This window comes from Pocillopora damicornis, chromosome 5, assembly GCF_964200805.1.
Source record: "Pocillopora damicornis chromosome 5, jaPocDami1.2, whole genome shotgun sequence".
NCBI classification, from domain to species: Eukaryota; Metazoa; Cnidaria; class Anthozoa; order Scleractinia; family Pocilloporidae; genus Pocillopora; species Pocillopora damicornis.
The window spans coordinates 28,587,755-28,604,353 of NC_142674.1; the positions used below are offsets into that span (position 1 = coordinate 28,587,755).

Sequence of the window (16,599 nt, forward strand, 5' to 3'; positions counted from 1 at the left end):
AAAAGCCTGGTTATATAAACCACAAAGAAAAAAAACCCAACATTTGAAAACAAAAAACAAAAAAAAAGACTGAGGTACCTCCATCAGTTGTCATGTCACAAAAAGCCTTGAAGGAGTTCCCAGTGCCTTGTGGGTCGACCCAGTATTCCCCATTCCCAGTGGAATCTCCACTCTGAAAGACATGTTGACAGGACTTTGCAGCTTTGAAGGGAACTGACCCGAGAAGAGCTGCAACCAAAAATATGCAAACAAATCATCACACTTTGCATAAGTAATCAACATATCATACAATTGTAAACAACACAATTAACATTTATATAAATGAAAGCACTTGTTACAACCTCTTGATCTACATTATAATTTGCAGTTAAAGACAAGTTTCAATACTGCCATAACTAAAGGGTGTTTTTAATAGGGCAGGTGTTATGCCGTTTGGCTCTTAAAAATGGGTCCATTTCACGAATGAAAGTTAGATTTTAGCAACTATAACGGTAGAAGTCTAATTTTTGACGGAATGACACAGACTAATTACGTAATCTTGAGAACTTAGAAGTGGACTCGTTACGTAACCAATTCCCCTGAAATTATATCTTCCAATTTCTTCATTTGTTCTAGTAACAAGGAATAAAAGTTTGCTGGTCAACAAAAGTTTCCTTGATAACACTATGGCAGATCCATGAAAAAAATGTAACCATATACTTTTTAATAAACACGGACCGATAAAAAAACCAAAGTGTTTTAGGGATATTCTCACCTCGATTTGGGTTATCAGCAAAAATAAACCCTGCATTTTGTTTCAGACTGGCTGGGCAGGAAATCTTAGTTTCTTTTTAATACTCTTTGACGGAATGACGTAGACTTTTTGCATCTCTTGAGACCTTGTAACTAAGTGGACTCATTACGTAACCAATTCCCTTGACGCTACGTCTTCCAATTTCTTCGGTTGTCGAAATAACCAGGAAAAAAATTTGTTCTTAAGATATTCTCACCTCGATCTGGGTTATCAGCATAGATAAACCCTTCATTCTGCTTCAGACTGGCTGGGTAGGAAGTCTTAGTTTCTTTGTTAAACTGGCAAGTTTTGTCACTCAGCCTGAAGTTAAGGCTTTGGCACGCAGGCTGTGAATTGCAGGCAATGTAACACGAAACCAACCGATCCACAGTGAATGATTTGAAAACGTGATCAAGGAGAACTAAGCCATGTTCAGATCGTTGCGTCAACTTACATTGCTGAGCAAATACCTTCACCGAATATGATGCCAAAATGAACCAGAACGAGAAAACATCCATCTGGTATCGTCAGTAACTGTTTGTGCCACAGAGATCTCGAACCAACTAGCTATGGTGGAATTAGCATTCTTTTTCTTTGATAATGTCGTGCAATCATGCAATTTTAAACAGTTATACAACGCATGGTACTAATATTGACGGTAAGACCCTTTGACGCTTTGCATTCTTTTGTGACCTGACAACCAAAATAGAAAAAAAATAACCAAGAGAAAAGAAAATCAAAACCTTTTAAAATAATAGATAGCGTATGTTTTATTGAGGTCTCACGTCAACTTTGACAGTTTGTAAGGGTCAGCTTGAAAAACCTTACTTTTGTAGCAGCCCAGAGAGAAAGGGAGCAAAAATACACAAATGTTGTTTGGAAAGGGAGGCACGTGACCTCAGTTAGAATAATATAACCCACAGGGAGTTTTCCTTTGATGTGATAGCCATCACCAGATCATAAGGTTCTCGAGTAGGACCTCATTTGCTTATACAGGGCATATCGACAGTTAAGTTTTTTTCTTCTTTTTTCTATTGACTTCCTCTTTCCATAAAATCAAAATATAAAGCACCTGCTACCCTCAACAAGTTTTAATAAATTTTAGAAAATCTATAAACTATTATTTAACGATTGTCTAGCAGGTTTATAAATGTTTTCAACCCAGAAAAAACGCAAGCAAAAATACACAATACACCTCCAGGGAGGCATGCGATATATATCTATATAAATATAAGTATATAGAAATATATATATACCTCACCACTCTGAATGATAAGTCAAGAAGAATTTTTAAACAAAATAATTAATATTTTTCCTCGGATAATGTCGTGCAATCATGCAAATTTAAACATTCATACAACACATAGTACTAATATTGACCGTAAGACCCTTTGACACTTTTCATCGTTTTGTGACTTGAAATCCAAAATACAAAAAAAACAAAAAACAAAAAAAACCAAGAGAAAAGAAAATGAAAGCCTTTTAAGAATAGAAAGCGTATGCATCTTGAGGTCTCAGGTCAACATTGACATTTCGTAAGGGTCAGCTTAGAAAACCTTACTTTTGTAGCAAGTCTTTATATATATAAACTAACGACTATCTCGCAAGTTTAAATATGATTGTAAACCAGAAAAAGACGCGAGCGAAAATACACAATTGCTATTTCGAAAAGGAGGCACGTGACCTCAGTTAGAGTAACATCTCCCACAGGGATTTTTCATTTTGATGTGACAAACATCACCAGATTATAAGCTTCTCGACTGGGACCTTATTTGCTTGTACACGGCATATCGACAATTAAGTTTTTTTTTTTCTTTTTCGTAATAGATTCCTTGCTCCATAAAATTAAAATATAAAACACCTGCTACTCTTAACTAGTTTGAATAAATTTTTCGATGCAAACTCCGTGAAAATATCGATAAGGATAGCTTTATTTAATGTCTAAAACATGAGAGTGGACGCCTAATCTCCCGAGCCAAAGGCTTGTTGTAAAAACGCTCGACAAAACCTAAATTTAAACAATGTGCACATTGATAAACGATAGAGAATATGTAAGCTATAATTAAAAATTATTCGCCGAAGTGGAGGTAAATATCTACACCACAAGGTGAATTCATGTTTGTATATACTACACAGAAACCAGAAAGAGTAGTTTATTCCTGTCAATATACCAAAAAATAGTCAGAAATTAAATTGTTGACGACTGATTTTGTCTGTTCGGCTTCTCGGAGAAAATAAGTTTTGCTAATCAATAATCACGCGCCCTTATGTTCTGAGCCAGAACATAAGGGCACGTGACAAGCACTATTCACCTGTACGGTATATAGTAATGAAAATAACACTATCCATACTTATGCTAACTTTCAGATTAAGAATAAAAATTTCAGATAATGTACAGGTAAATAACTGGCACCCTCCACACTTGACATTGACCAAGCTGGAACGAAATTGTTACATAATAGTTCAAGACTTCAAGAAAAACAAAAGAAGGGTTCATGTGAGGGGAATCATTTATACAAATATGTATACAAAGGAAGTGCACGTGACAAGACCATGCAAGGTGGCTGAATCACGTATAAGCCAGATCCAAGGAGATGTGAAAATACTGTCAAATCTAAAATCGTTCGACTGTCAGGCATATGGCCAGAAGGCAGTTTATATCCTATTGAATTTTTATTCGACTTTCATTCTCTTTCTCGTTCATACTTCGTTATATTACAAAGTTATTGCAAGAAGGAGTATTTCAACGGAGATAAACTTTCCAAAAGTCTCCAGTTGACAGGTCGTTGTTGATCAGTAGAAATCACAAAAGCTGCGTAGTTGTACAGACGATTCTTTCCAACAACGTTTAAAAATATCATCCAGCCTCCTTTGCATTAAAAAACAAAAAAAAACCTGCTTCCATAAATAACCGAGAAAATAATCAACACTTGAAAACAAAAAGCACCAAGTTACCTCCATCAGTTGTCATTTTGCAAAAAGCCTTGAAGGGGTTCCCATTGCTTTGTGGGTCGATCCAGCATTCTCCTTTCCCAGTGGAATCTCCATTCTGAATAACATGTTGACAGGACTCTGCAGCTCTGGAGGGAACTGACCCGAGTAAAGCTGCAACAAAAAATATGCAGACAAATCATCATACTTTGAATGCGTAATCAACATATCATACGACTATAGAGAGCACAATAATTAAATGAAGATACTTGTACATCGCAATTCGCGGTTGATGACAAGCAAGCAAAAGTTATAATTCCATAACTAAAGGGTGTTCTTAATAGGACAGTTTTTATGCCACTTGGCTTTAGGAAATGGGTCAATTTGATGGTAGAAGATTAGATTCTAGCAAATTTAACGGTCGAAGTCTACTGTTTGACGGAATGACGTAAACTAATTAGGTATTCTTAAGACCTTGTTACTAAGTGAACTCATTACGAAACCAAATTCCCTTGAAATAATGTCTTTCAATTTCTTCAGTTGTCGAAGTACCAAGGAAAAAAATTTGTGGGCCCACACAAGTTTGCATGATAACATTATGGCAGAACTATGTAATCACAAAGTTTTAACAGACACAGACTGATAAGCATGCCCAAGTGTTTTGAGGATATTATCATCTCGATATGGGTTATCAGCATAAATAAACCCTTTAGACTGGTTGGAATGGACATTTTAGTTTCTTTCTTAAACTGGCAAGTTTTGTTACTCAGCCTGAATTTAAGGCTTTGACACGCAGGCTGTGAATTGCAGGCAATACAACACGAAACCAACCGAACCACAGTGAACGATTTGTACACGTCATCTGGGAGAACCAATCCAAGTCCAGATCATTGCGTCAACTTACATCGCTGAGCATATGTTTTCACCGAATATAATGCCGAAATGAACCAGATCGAGACAACATCCATCTGGTATCGTGAGTGCCTGCAGTCCTGTTCCCTGTGCGTGCCCCAAAGGCCTCAAAACCAACCGGCTGTAGGGAAGTTAGCATTTTTTTTCTTCGAAAATGTCGTGCAATCATTCGATTTTAAATAGCCATACAACACATAGTATTAATATTGACCGTAAGAACCTTTGAAGTATTGCATTCTTTTGTGACCCGAAATCAAAAATAGAACAAAAAGGGAAAGAAAATGAAAACCTTTTAAAAACAGATAGCGTATGTATTTTGAGGTCTCAGTTCAACTTTGACATTTCGTAATGGTCAGTTTCGAATGCTTAATACAGTATTTTGTAGCAAGTCTTCAAATCTATCAATTAGCGACTATCTAGCAGGTTTATATATATTTTTAGACCTGAAAAGAAAGCAAACAGAAAAACACATTGGTTATTTGGAAAGAGAGGCAAGCAATCACAGTTAGAGTAACATATCCCACAGGGATTTTTTTCGCTTTGATGTGATAATCACCAGATGCGAAGGCTCTCGAATGGCACCTTATCTGTTTTTACAGGGTATATCAACAACTAAGTTTCTTTTTTTTCGATTATGTACTTACATTCCCCTTTCCGTAAAATTAAGATATGAAATATTTGCTATTCTCAAGAAGTTTAAATAAATTTTTCAGTTGAAACTCCGTGAAAATACGAATAAGGATAACTTTATTTAATGTTTTAAACATGAGAGTGGACGCCTAATTACCCGAGCCAAATGCTTGTTTTAAAAACGCTCGATAGAACTTAATTTAAACAATGTGTACAGTGACGAAGGATGGAGAATATAAGCTATAATTAACAATTATTCACCGAAGTGGAGGTAGATATCTATCGCTTTCACTGAGGTGAATAACTGTTTTGGATATACTACACAGTAACCAAAATGATTGGTTTGTTTCTGTCAATATCAAATAATAATCAGAAATTAAATTGTTGACGCGTGATTTTGTCTCTTTGGCTTCTCGGAGGTAATAGTACTTGCTAATCACCTCTGAACCAAGAGATAAGGGCACGCGGAAAGCATTATTCACCCCTGCGGTATATAGTAATGAAAATCACTCTAAATATGTCCAAGGCTAGTATCCAAACTTATGCTAACTTACAAATTAAGAATAAAAATGTCATATTATGTACAGCTAAAAACCTGGTACCCTCAATACTTGGCATTAACAAGGCTAGAGCGAAATTTGTCAAATAATAGTTCAAGACTTCATGGAAATCAAACGAAGGTTCCATGTGAGGGGAGTCAAGTATACGAAGGAGTTGCACGTGACAAGACCATCTAAGGTAGCTGAAACACATGTAGGTCAGATCCAAGGAGATTGTGTTTTCGGTTGACTTAGATGTGAAAAAAACTATTAAATTTAAAATCATTCGAATGTCAGGCATATGGCTAGACATCAGTTTGTATACTATTTGATTTCTATTTGACTTTCTCTCTGTTCACTTATGCTTCGTCCTATTACAAAGTTATTGCAAGAATGTGCATTTCAACGGACATAAACTTTCCAAAAGTCTCCAGTAGACAGGTTGTTGCTATTATTATCATCACACATCCAGTGGCCACCAGTAGAAATTATCCAGTGATAACTGTGGGCCACAAATGCTGCGTAGTTGTACAGACGATTCTCTCCAACATTATGCCTGACATGTCCCCACTTACCATGATATGCCCATGTCGCACAATTCTGAGCTAGTCTTGAGTTGTCACCATCCACACGGACGAAGGAGTCACACGAGTCCGGCATCTCATCTCTTTCACCGCTGAAATATCGCACCACTTTTGCACCTTTGTTGTTCAGAGTCGTTCTGACGTGGAATGTTGTTCCTTTTTCTTTGCTGCAATGAAATCTTATCTGGGTAAAGTTTATGTACGCTCTTAGTTGGTTCATTGCGCTTTTGGTTATAGCCATTTTGCCGTTTCCATAGTTACGCATACCTTGAAACGTTTGTTCAGCGGTGGCATTCCACCATGACGATTGAGAGCTTGCTAAAATAATGTTTAACACCATCATCCAGCCTCCTTTGAATTAAAAAAACTTCTTTTGTAAAAATAACCGAGAAAATAAAATCAACAATTGAAAACAAAAAACACCAAGGTACCTCCATCAGTTGTCATGTCACAAAAAGCCTTAAAGGAGTTCCCATTGCCCTGCGGGTCGACCCAATACTCTCCACTCCCAGTGGAATCTCCACTCTGAATGATATGTTGACAAGAATTCGCAGCTCTGAAGGGAACTGACCCGAGTAAAGCTGTCATGAAAATATGCAAACAAATCATTATACTTTGCATGCGTAATCAACTTATCATACGACTGTACGCAGCACAATTAACATTTTTTTTAAATGAAGGTACTTGTTACAACGTATTGATCACTTTACGTCTTAAGTTGCGGTTGATGATAGGCCAACAAAAGTTTTAATAATACCATAATTAAGAGCTGTTCCTAATAAGGCAGTTTTTACGCCGTTCGGCTCTTAGAAATGTTTCCATTTGACGATAGAAGATTAGATTCTAGCAAATTTTACGGTTGAAGTTTACTTTTCGACGGAATGACGCAGATTAATTACGTATTCTTGAGACCTTGTGACTGAGTGGATTTATTACGTTACCAAGTCCCTTGAAATTATGTCTTCCAATTTCTTCAGTTGTCGAAGTAACAAGGAAAAAATAAATTTGTCGGCTCACACAAGTTTGCTTGAAAACAGTAAGGCAAAACCATGTAAAAAATGTAACCATAAACTTTTTAACAGTCGCAGACTGATAAAAAAGCCCAAGTATTTTAAGGATATTCTCACCTCGATTTGGGTTATCAGCATAAATAAACCCTTCATTCTGCTTCAGACTAGTTGGGCAGGAAAACTTAGTTTCTTTATTAAACTGGCAAGTTTTGTCACTCAGCCTGAAGTTAAGACTTTGGCACGCAGGCTGTGAATTGCAGGCAATATAACACGAAGCCAACCGATCCACAGTGAATGATTTGTACACGTTATCAAGAAGAACCAAGCCATTTTCAGATCGTTGCGTCAACTTACATCGCTGAGCAAATGTTTTCACGGAATACAACGCCAAAATGAACCAGAACGAGAAGACATCCATCTAGTATCGTCAGTACCTGCAGTCCAGACCGTTTATGTGCCCCAGAGACCTCAAAACCAACCGGCTATAAGGAAATTAGCATTTTTTTTCTTAAATAATGTTGTGAAATCATGCAATTTTAAACAGTCATGCATTACAAAGTAATGACCTTAACCGCAGCCCTTTGACACCTTGCATTCTTTTGTAAGAAAAATAGAAATAGAAAATAGAAAAGAAAAGAAAGAAATCGGAAAATAAATGATATTAGTTTAAGCCTAGATAGCGTAGGTATCTTGAGGTCTCATTTCAACTTTGATATTTCGTAAGGGTCAGCTTCGAAAGCTCTACTTTTGTAGCAAGTCTCCAAATCTATCATCTAACGACTATCTAGCAGGTTTGAATATGTTTTTGAACCAGAAAAGAAAGCAAACTAAAATACACAATTGTTATTTCGAAGAGGAGGTTCGTAACTACAGTTAGAGTAATATATCCCACATGGATTTTTACCTTGATGTGATAAACATAACCACATGAGAAGGCTCTCGAATGGCGCTTCGTCTGCTTGAACATGGCATATCCACAATTAATTTTTTTTCGTTTATTTACTTACATTCCTTTTCCATAAAATTAAAATATAAAACAACTGTTACTCGCAACAAGTTTTAATCAATTTTTCGGTGCAGACTCCGTGAAAATATGGACAAGGATAACTTTATTTAATGTCTGAAACACGAGAGTGGACGCCTAGTCTTCCGAGCCAGAGGCTTGTTATTAAACGCTCGACAAAACCTACATTGAAACAATATGTACATTGACAAACGATAGAGAACATATAAGCTATAATTAACAAATATTCACCGAAGTGGAAGTAAATACCTAACACTTTCACTGACACTAAGGTGAATTCCTGTTTTAATATACTACACAGCAACCAAAAAAAGAGTACTTTATTTCTGTCATTATACCATGGCCAAGAAATAGTGACAAGACCATATAAGGTGGCTGAAGCACACATGAACCAGATCCAAGGAGATTATGTTCAGCTGACTTAACTGTGAAAAAAACTATCAAATTTAAAATCGTTTGACGGTCAGGCATATGGCCAGAGGGCAGTTTATATGCTGATAAATTCTCCTTTGATTTTTTCTCATTTTCGCTGATGCTTAGCAAAAATTCCCTAAAAAATCACTAATCAAAAACTAGAAGTGCCAAAACGTGCTTGGTTTTTATTTTAGCTCGTTTTCTAAAATCAGTTTTTCGCGTCATTGTCTCTTAAACCGACAATAGAGTTCTCTTTGCAACATAATGGAGCTTAATAAGTTTACACACCCCGTGGTCTGTCGGATGGCTGGCTACTGTCTGCAACACTAATCAAACACGCCATATTATTTGTGTTCAAAGTGCTTTATTGTACGTATACATTTCCAGTGCTAGCAAACAGGCAAAGGAATTTCCAAGCACGGCAGGCTAATAAATGATAACAATAAAATGGATATGATAAATTTGAAAACTAACATTTGTCATTGGCATAACATCTGGGAAAATCTTCCAATTGCTGATTCAATAGTAAAATTCTGAGCTTCGTGAGGACGGATGCATTCGACATCTACATGAAATAAAGATTTCGCAAAATTCTTTTGTTCAAGCTGTCTGCTATGATTCTACTAACAGTGTCATAGTGTAAACTGGAAAACTCATGTGCATCCGCAGTCAGAGGCTTACGACAAAAAATGAAGAGCAAGGCCCACAAATACGAGGGCCACACCCGTGTTTAGTTTTCCTGCTCCTGCATGAGGGGACGGATCTTTTTCACCGGGACAGAATGGATTAAAGGGATCAGGCTTGTGGGGCTTGCTCGGTGCACAGTACTTCTTCATTAAATCTACCTGACACTCCTTTGCCTTCATGAAATATCTGAAAGAAAAAAGCAGTTATTACTGTTATCGTTTCAATTGTGAGGTAAATAAATCTTTGTTAGCTTTCATTTAAAAACTGAAATAGATAATAATCTTTGGCGTACAGAGCCAGATGATCTATGGAAATTTTTCCCTAGAGGTTTCTTTTCCCGACTCAAATGTATCGATGATGCTTTTCATTAATCATGAAGATCTAATGTAATGTAGTTATTAAAGTCATTCGTTCCTAGATACGCTGTGGAATTCAACTGTTTTCATGTAACATTTCAGGAAGAGTATTCCAATTTAACGAGTTAGTCTTGGGTCTGGACGGATTCATCGCAGTTGAAATTGCTACCGCTGAAGTTTAAGTTATCTAGAAGAAAGGCCTCGTCAAGAGCTTAGGCATGGCCATGTGATAGAATTCCTAAAGAAAACTCAGAAAAAAAGCTCGTTAGAGCGCTTTTCGATTGAATGTCTTAAATCAAAACCAAACTTATTACAACAGCTAATTAGATCTCAAAAGAAAAGAAAAATACAAACGGCCAGAAGCGCGGTAAAACACAAGTAACCAAGTTTTGAATTGGTTGAGAAAGTGGCGGGAGTTAGTTTTTAACCAATCACAATGCTTAATAACGAAAATTGAACCAATCCCAGATTACTTTAACCCTCATTTGAGTTTTGGTATCTTACTTGCACAAGTCCTCTGGTTTAGCCTTGGCCTTGAATTTGTCGTGGAACGGTTTAGCACAGCCTTTTCCATTGTCGTAAAACTCTTTCTTGCATTTCAGCAGGTCAGTAATGTTCTTAGGTAGCCCTGTGACATTATAACCATTTCCGTCCATACCACACATCAAGCGGCCAAAATTGTGAATTCTGGCTTTCATGTCGGCCATTCGTCTCATTGGTTCCATCATGCTGTGATGAGTTTTCAGTTAATCACCATAGCACTGGTCGAGTGTAAAGTTCCTAATGCAGCCCATGAAATTCATTAATTCATGACTGAAAAAGTGAAAAAAAAAAATGTTTTAGTCAAAGAATCGAAAATGGCAGAAATTTTATTTTCAAGTGATGGTTTGTTCATCAAAGAATATTTTCCCTCGATTCCTCTCGTTCGCGATTTCTCTATATCAAGCCCCTTTTTCTCCAAATGCTTTGTGGTTGCCTCTTTTGTATTGTGTCCTCTAACAGCTTCCGAGGGACCGGATCCCCCTGTAAGGCTCTGTAGCATTCTCACGATCTCCCCCTCATTGGCAGTCACTTGGTGGTCAATTTCTATAGTCTTCCTTTGCCCTGCAAACCACGTGATTTCCCCAAAACCTTCCGACTTCCCCCTCACAATCCGGCAATAAATAATAACTGGATCCTTAGCAATCTAATATTTTGAAGTTTAGTTCGAGGTAGAGGTAGTTTTTACGAAGCCATAAAAAATTTTAAAATCTAATAGCCAATGAGTATCAAATTCTGAAGTAAGTAACCTGCAGTTTGCGGTGCCATTTTTCATTTCCCTGAGAAACGTGTGCGCGCACATCATGTCTTTTTCCATTTTCATATCTTCACTGCATTTACTCACGATGACGTGATTATCACCAGCGGATTTTGGCAGATCTGATAGGAAACAATCAAATTATTAGAAATTAATTGATAACTTGAATGAAACAAGCTTTCTGATTAGTTCTTACTTATATTCTATTGAAGGAAAGGGATATGCCACTGATTATGTCATCAAATTTCTTAAATGTACGTACATAACAAGCATGGAGAACTGTCCGATTTAGACAATGATCAAGAGAAGAAAGGTGACAGATTATGTCTGAGTGCCAAAACAATCCTCAACGTCTCTGTTGACGTGTCTTTTGAGTTGTTAGAAACTCGTTTTCTCCAAAGTTGCTTGTACAAATCTCCATGTTAATTTCGTAGAAACATCTATAAACAAAATTCTGAGTAAATCCGAATAAAAGCTTGCGAGCTGTACGCCGTAAAAAACCAGATTCATCTGACGTCAGCTACACCACGTGACCAATTACAGCTCGTGCAGCGTTCACTGAACACTTAGTGCACGAGAGAAAATTGTACCACTGTGCTCCGTTCATTAGAAGTGCACTTAACCACGACATGTCAAGCAGGTAAAATTAAATGGGTTTACTTCGTTCTGCAGACACCTTTTTTTTTCAGACCTGCACATAATTTGTTTTTTCTTTAACAATATTTTCACCCATTCTTTTATTGAGAAGGAATTTCTAGCCATTCAGCTTAGAAGATTATAAATAATTTTATTTTGATTAGAACATCACTTAGGCAAATTATAATTCATTCCAATAACGATAATCGTTAAGAGACAGAACTCAAAGAAATAACTTTTCCAAGTAGTCATCCCCGGCAAAAATATTTTGGTGTTCTCCTTTAAATTTAAATTTTTCCTAAATTTTACGAGCACTATTTTCATAATGTTCATTAATGATTTCATTTTTAAAGTCATTGTCTTTGTATATTCGCTCAGAAAGCCTGATTGACAGATGAAATTGTTATGGAGCTTGTCACCTGAACTTTTCTTTCTCATGTAAAACTGTCATTATCAAGTACTTTCACAGAATCATTCCGAATATTTATTACATACGTATGTTATTAACAGTACTTGAATCAATTATAATTTCCAGCAAGTCTGTTCAAGAAAGTACATTTCATCACAAAAAAGAAGCCTTTCGATTTTCATCTCGGAACTTCCTATCATAGTTTATTGCCAAATTCAATCAGCACAAAAAAGCCAACTGTTCTCAGCTTTATGCCAAATCTAGCGTTGCGTTTGTTTTTTTTTTTCCGCTTCTGGTCTATATTTGCATAAGAAAGGTTAAATTTGCAGAAACCTTTTGTGTACCGCCTTATGTAATTCTTTTGAGTGTCTTCTGTACAAACCGACCGTCAGCCAAAACTGACTCAGTTATTTTCATTTTGTACAAGTTTATGCAAAAATAACTCTGACTGCTTTACCAGGGTGGATGAATTTAACATGCACCCCATTAAAAAAATGTTGAAGATGGCGGCGAATGAGAGGAATTACTCACAATGCAGCCTGAAAGTTAATTACATATCATTTCAGACCAATATAATGCGGTGATTTTTTCTTCTCTTTTTTACAGCGCCTTGAATTAAGATCTCGAGTTAAGAGTCCATTATCTGTCGATCTTCTGCTAAGATTTCTTCTGCTAAGCAAACATGTGAGAGCGTTTTAACAGAAGTGTTATGAAAACCCGACAAAATTGATTCGCTAACGAAGATATGTATAATTACGACAAACAAGTTTAGAAGGTCATATATATCCAATTTTTTCCCAGTGTTTTCGGATTATACCTGGGAAACTTGATCAAAAATATTTTTGAAAAAAGCGTACAAGATAAGGTAAAACTGTGGAAATCAGGTTACTGCAGCGAATTTTGTAGTTTTCACCTGCACAGTTATCCGCAATGTTTGCGTGCAATATTAAGCGATAGAAATTTTCCGGGGAAGCAGATGTGATTTTCGGAAATACATCATTTTAAATTTGTCGCTAGAAATGCCTCCAATTTTATTTTGAAACAAACTCTTATCTGTTACTTTTGTTTTCTTGATCATCAACTGATCGAAACAACTGATCAAAACGAAGCGCGATAAACACATTTTGTAACAATTTTTTTCTGCTTATGTAAGATAACATTGAACGTGATTTCATTTAAAAAATTATTTGGATGCACATACTCACACAAGGCATCTCACTCATGAGTCAAGTAGAGTTTGTCTCTGAAATAAGCCGGTAAAGATGTTTCGGCGAAGCATTAGCGTAGGGATAAATTTTATTACCGTCTGAAAATCTAGATTGCAATGTGGATGACCCGGAAAGAAATTGCTCATCCATAGAGAAACTTTTTCTCATGAAATAGTCTTATACAAACTAAAAACATCCCTTTTTCATGTCCAACGGTTCTTGCTGATTACTAATTCAACATTTAAAAAAAAAAAAAAAAACTTTACAGGTCATATTAAACAGACAGGTCACGAAAATGAAAAAGAAGAATTACCTGCGAGCAAGATGCACGCCAGTGATACCAGAGCGAAAATCCCTTTGTACATTTTTAGAACCATTTGAGGTTAAACGTAAAAAAGCAAAGATTTGTAGTCAAAAAGTGTTTGCTCATGTTATTATTGCAAAGTTCAACAACGGTCTAGAAATATACCCTGTGGGGTTATTGTATTGCGGGAACCAATCAGACTGAAAGAAGCAAGACTGTAGAGTTTTATCCCTTTCGCTGCACTCTCCACAGGGATTACCTTATTTGCTCATGATCTCTTTAAGATTATGAATTCTAATTTTTTTTGACGGATGTCTCTCTGTAAACAAAATCATGAACACCTGGCCCCGGTTGTTCGAAGGTTGGATGGTGTTATACACTGGATAAAACTCAATCCGGTGGATAAAGCTACACGTTTTGCTGTCTCTTTTCCGCCTGATAGCGATTTTTCCGTTGGATAATGTTATCTGCCCTTTGCCAAGTTGTTCAAAGCTAGGTTAAGATAACCTAGGGTTAGCGTTAAATCTGACCTCAGATCTAAAACCTTTAAAGGCATATTCAGTATATTTATTTTTGCCTACAATTTGATGCCTAGATGTTCTAAAAAAGAATTGAAGAAATCATCTGAAATAGGTCTTTTAAGAAGGGAATAAAGTAACCCAGATTGAAACTTAACCCCGGGTTAGCGCTAATCGGCCTTTGAATAACTGGGCGCTGAACCCTGGTGAAATAAGTAAAGTAATAACTCCTGGGCCTTCCAGATTAGAAAACAGGCCTCCACGGCTTGTTACGTAGCACGTGATCGGCTGTCACGCACGTTGTTTCCGCGGACGACGATGACTGCCATAGTTAAGGTATGTTTTGAAGTCAATAGTTCGTTTTATTTTCGTTAAAAAACCATTTAGCGGTACTTTACAATACTTCTGCGACACGTAGCTCTGTGAATCAGTAAAGTAAACCTTGATTTTGCGATGGCTGTCAGTGTCTGAGAACAAGAGTGGATTATCTAATCTTTCTGATTACATTATGTCACTTCTGCATCGCCAACCCGTTAAGAAAGAACTTTCCAACTGTTGCAGCCATTGTCCCCTCGTCCACGGAAACAACGTGCGTGACAGTCAATCACCTGCTACCTAACAAGTTTCCCATTTATCGCCCGATAATTTATCATTTATCGCGCGATAATTTTTCATTTATAGTGCGATAGTTTATCGTTTATCGCGTGATAGTTTAACATTCATCGCGCGATAATTTCCATTTATGATTAACTTCGAATGAAACGCGTGCTATCATTGATTGAAAGAGCGTGATCTATAAGGGTATTGAGCATGGAGTTGAGCTAAAGCTGTCACGCCATCTGCCAAATTGTACTATGTCCGACCTTTTCCGGGACTTCTTTCTAGCCTTTTTTCATTAATTAAAAGTGAAATTGAGGAAGAAGCGAGCCGGCATGTAGCAACAGAAGAACCAAACATCAGTCACTGCAGCCGAGTTTTACGGCTCTGTCATCCCGAGCAATCTTCGTGTTTCGGAGAATTTCGGCTGTCGTTTATTTTTTTTTTCTAAGTATCACTTTTGTGTTTTATGAGCCATAATTCAGTCGGATTCCACTGAACATTTCACTTTCAGATTCTGTATTAGAGACCAAAAAACTTCAGGCAAGTGTTAAATTCGACCTGCCGAACTATTTCAGAATGTGAACTTTGATAGTTTTTGAACATTGATTGTTTGACATTTTTGACAGCTGTAGTCTTGTACAGCCAGTCAGATTATTTGAAGCATTCTAACAGGGAATTTTGATTGGCTTATTGTGGCGTGCTCTTTGAGAGTATAGAGCATACTAACGAAACCGTTGTTAGGTTTGGAAATAAAGCCTGTTTTGAAAATTGAAAGTAATGCGTGGGGAATTTAAAGGATTCTTTATAATAATACAAACAGAGAAGCCTTGACTGTGCTCTGTTCTGTAATTGGTGCAGTAGCTGCTTTTTTTTTTCACTAATCATTCTGAAGAGTTGTAATCGGACAGTTGGCTGTAATCGGACACCTGTAATCGGGCAGTTGAAGCAGCCAACCATAGTCCTTTCAGTCAAATCGACTAATCACAGAATTGATCACAATAACCATAGCAACAACCCCTTATCCTAAAAAAAAGTCGATGAAGTTGAGGAATTTTTTACTGAGACATTGTCTCTACTGCACATATTTGTCCTAAATGTATTTGTTGTTTTCGGAAATTGTAACAGATATGATTTGTTGGTGAAAGGACTTCGTGTGGTCCAATTCTGTCTGTAATCATACTCATGATTGACAAATCGGACTCCCGCTTCGCGGTCGTCCGATTTTGTTAATCACTCTTAGGATAACAGACTGAATTGGACTCCACTCCGTCATATTACCATTATATATCGCGCGATAAAATTGAATTTAAAAAAATGGATAACGTCTCCCCTATGGGCCACTCTGGCTACCGTACAAATCTCTAGTACCCATTCCTTCTCGTATCTTAGCAACCTGCGACAAGACTCGACTAGACAGATTAATACTAATTTGTTTAAAATATGGAAATAATCGAGTCCTATTCAAACGTAATGAAACTAGTTTTTCTTAGTGTTTTCAAACTTTAGTTAAGTTGATAACAACTCTGGATAATCAGTGGGTAGTTGCATATTTTTAACTTCAAAGCTTGGCGAGAAAGTTGCAGCTGGTTGGATTCCATCACACTGTGAACGCATTGCAGAATGTGTTCTTGACAATGGCGACATGTGAATGTTTGTACCATACTACAATGAATACAAGTCTACAATGGCTCTGTGGAGTAAACAGTTGTCCATAAGGAATTTCTTGTCGACCAAAAACTATCAAGGAACATTCGAGAGGTTTATTTGC

At 36.8% G+C, this 16,599-nt stretch overlaps 3 protein-coding genes and 1 non-coding gene across 4 annotated transcripts in view; 1 reads left to right on the forward strand and 3 right to left on the reverse strand.

Moving 5' to 3' along the window:
* LOC149046338 (fibrinogen beta chain-like) overlaps positions 1-1,459 on the reverse strand; it is a 3,121-nt gene extending 1,662 nt beyond the window's left edge. The window contains exons 1-2 of the mRNA XM_089207702.1: positions 990-1,459; positions 79-228 (exon numbers count right to left, since the gene is read on the reverse strand). Of these exons, the coding sequence (XP_089063828.1) occupies positions 79-228; positions 990-1,290 (451 nt within the window). The 5' untranslated portion in view covers positions 1,291-1,459. The remainder of the gene's footprint in view (positions 1-78; positions 229-989) is intronic.
* LOC149046335 (uncharacterized) overlaps positions 1-16,546 on the forward strand; it is a 43,246-nt gene extending 26,700 nt beyond the window's left edge. Inside the window, exon 14 of the mRNA XM_089207693.1 lies at positions 16,396-16,546. Within this exon, the coding sequence (XP_089063819.1) occupies positions 16,396-16,546 (151 nt within the window). The remainder of the gene's footprint in view (positions 1-16,395) is intronic.
* On the reverse strand, positions 5,723-9,017 carry LOC149046339 (uncharacterized). The gene is made up of 3 exons (XM_089207701.1): positions 7,496-9,017; positions 6,800-6,949; positions 5,723-6,719 (listed from the first exon to the last, which is right to left on the reverse strand). Exons 1-3 carry the CDS (start codon positions 7,794-7,796, stop codon positions 6,187-6,189), a joined length of 984 nt encoding a protein of 327 aa, XP_089063827.1. The 5' UTR covers positions 7,797-9,017; the 3' UTR covers positions 5,723-6,186.
* Positions 9,164-14,254, reverse strand: LOC113684817 (uncharacterized). The gene is made up of 4 exons (XR_016186983.1): positions 13,723-14,254; positions 11,149-11,278; positions 10,364-10,672; positions 9,164-9,689 (listed from the first exon to the last, which is right to left on the reverse strand). It is a non-coding gene; the product is annotated as an uncharacterized LOC113684817 (transcript).
* Positions 16,547-16,599: the final 53 nt, after the last annotated feature.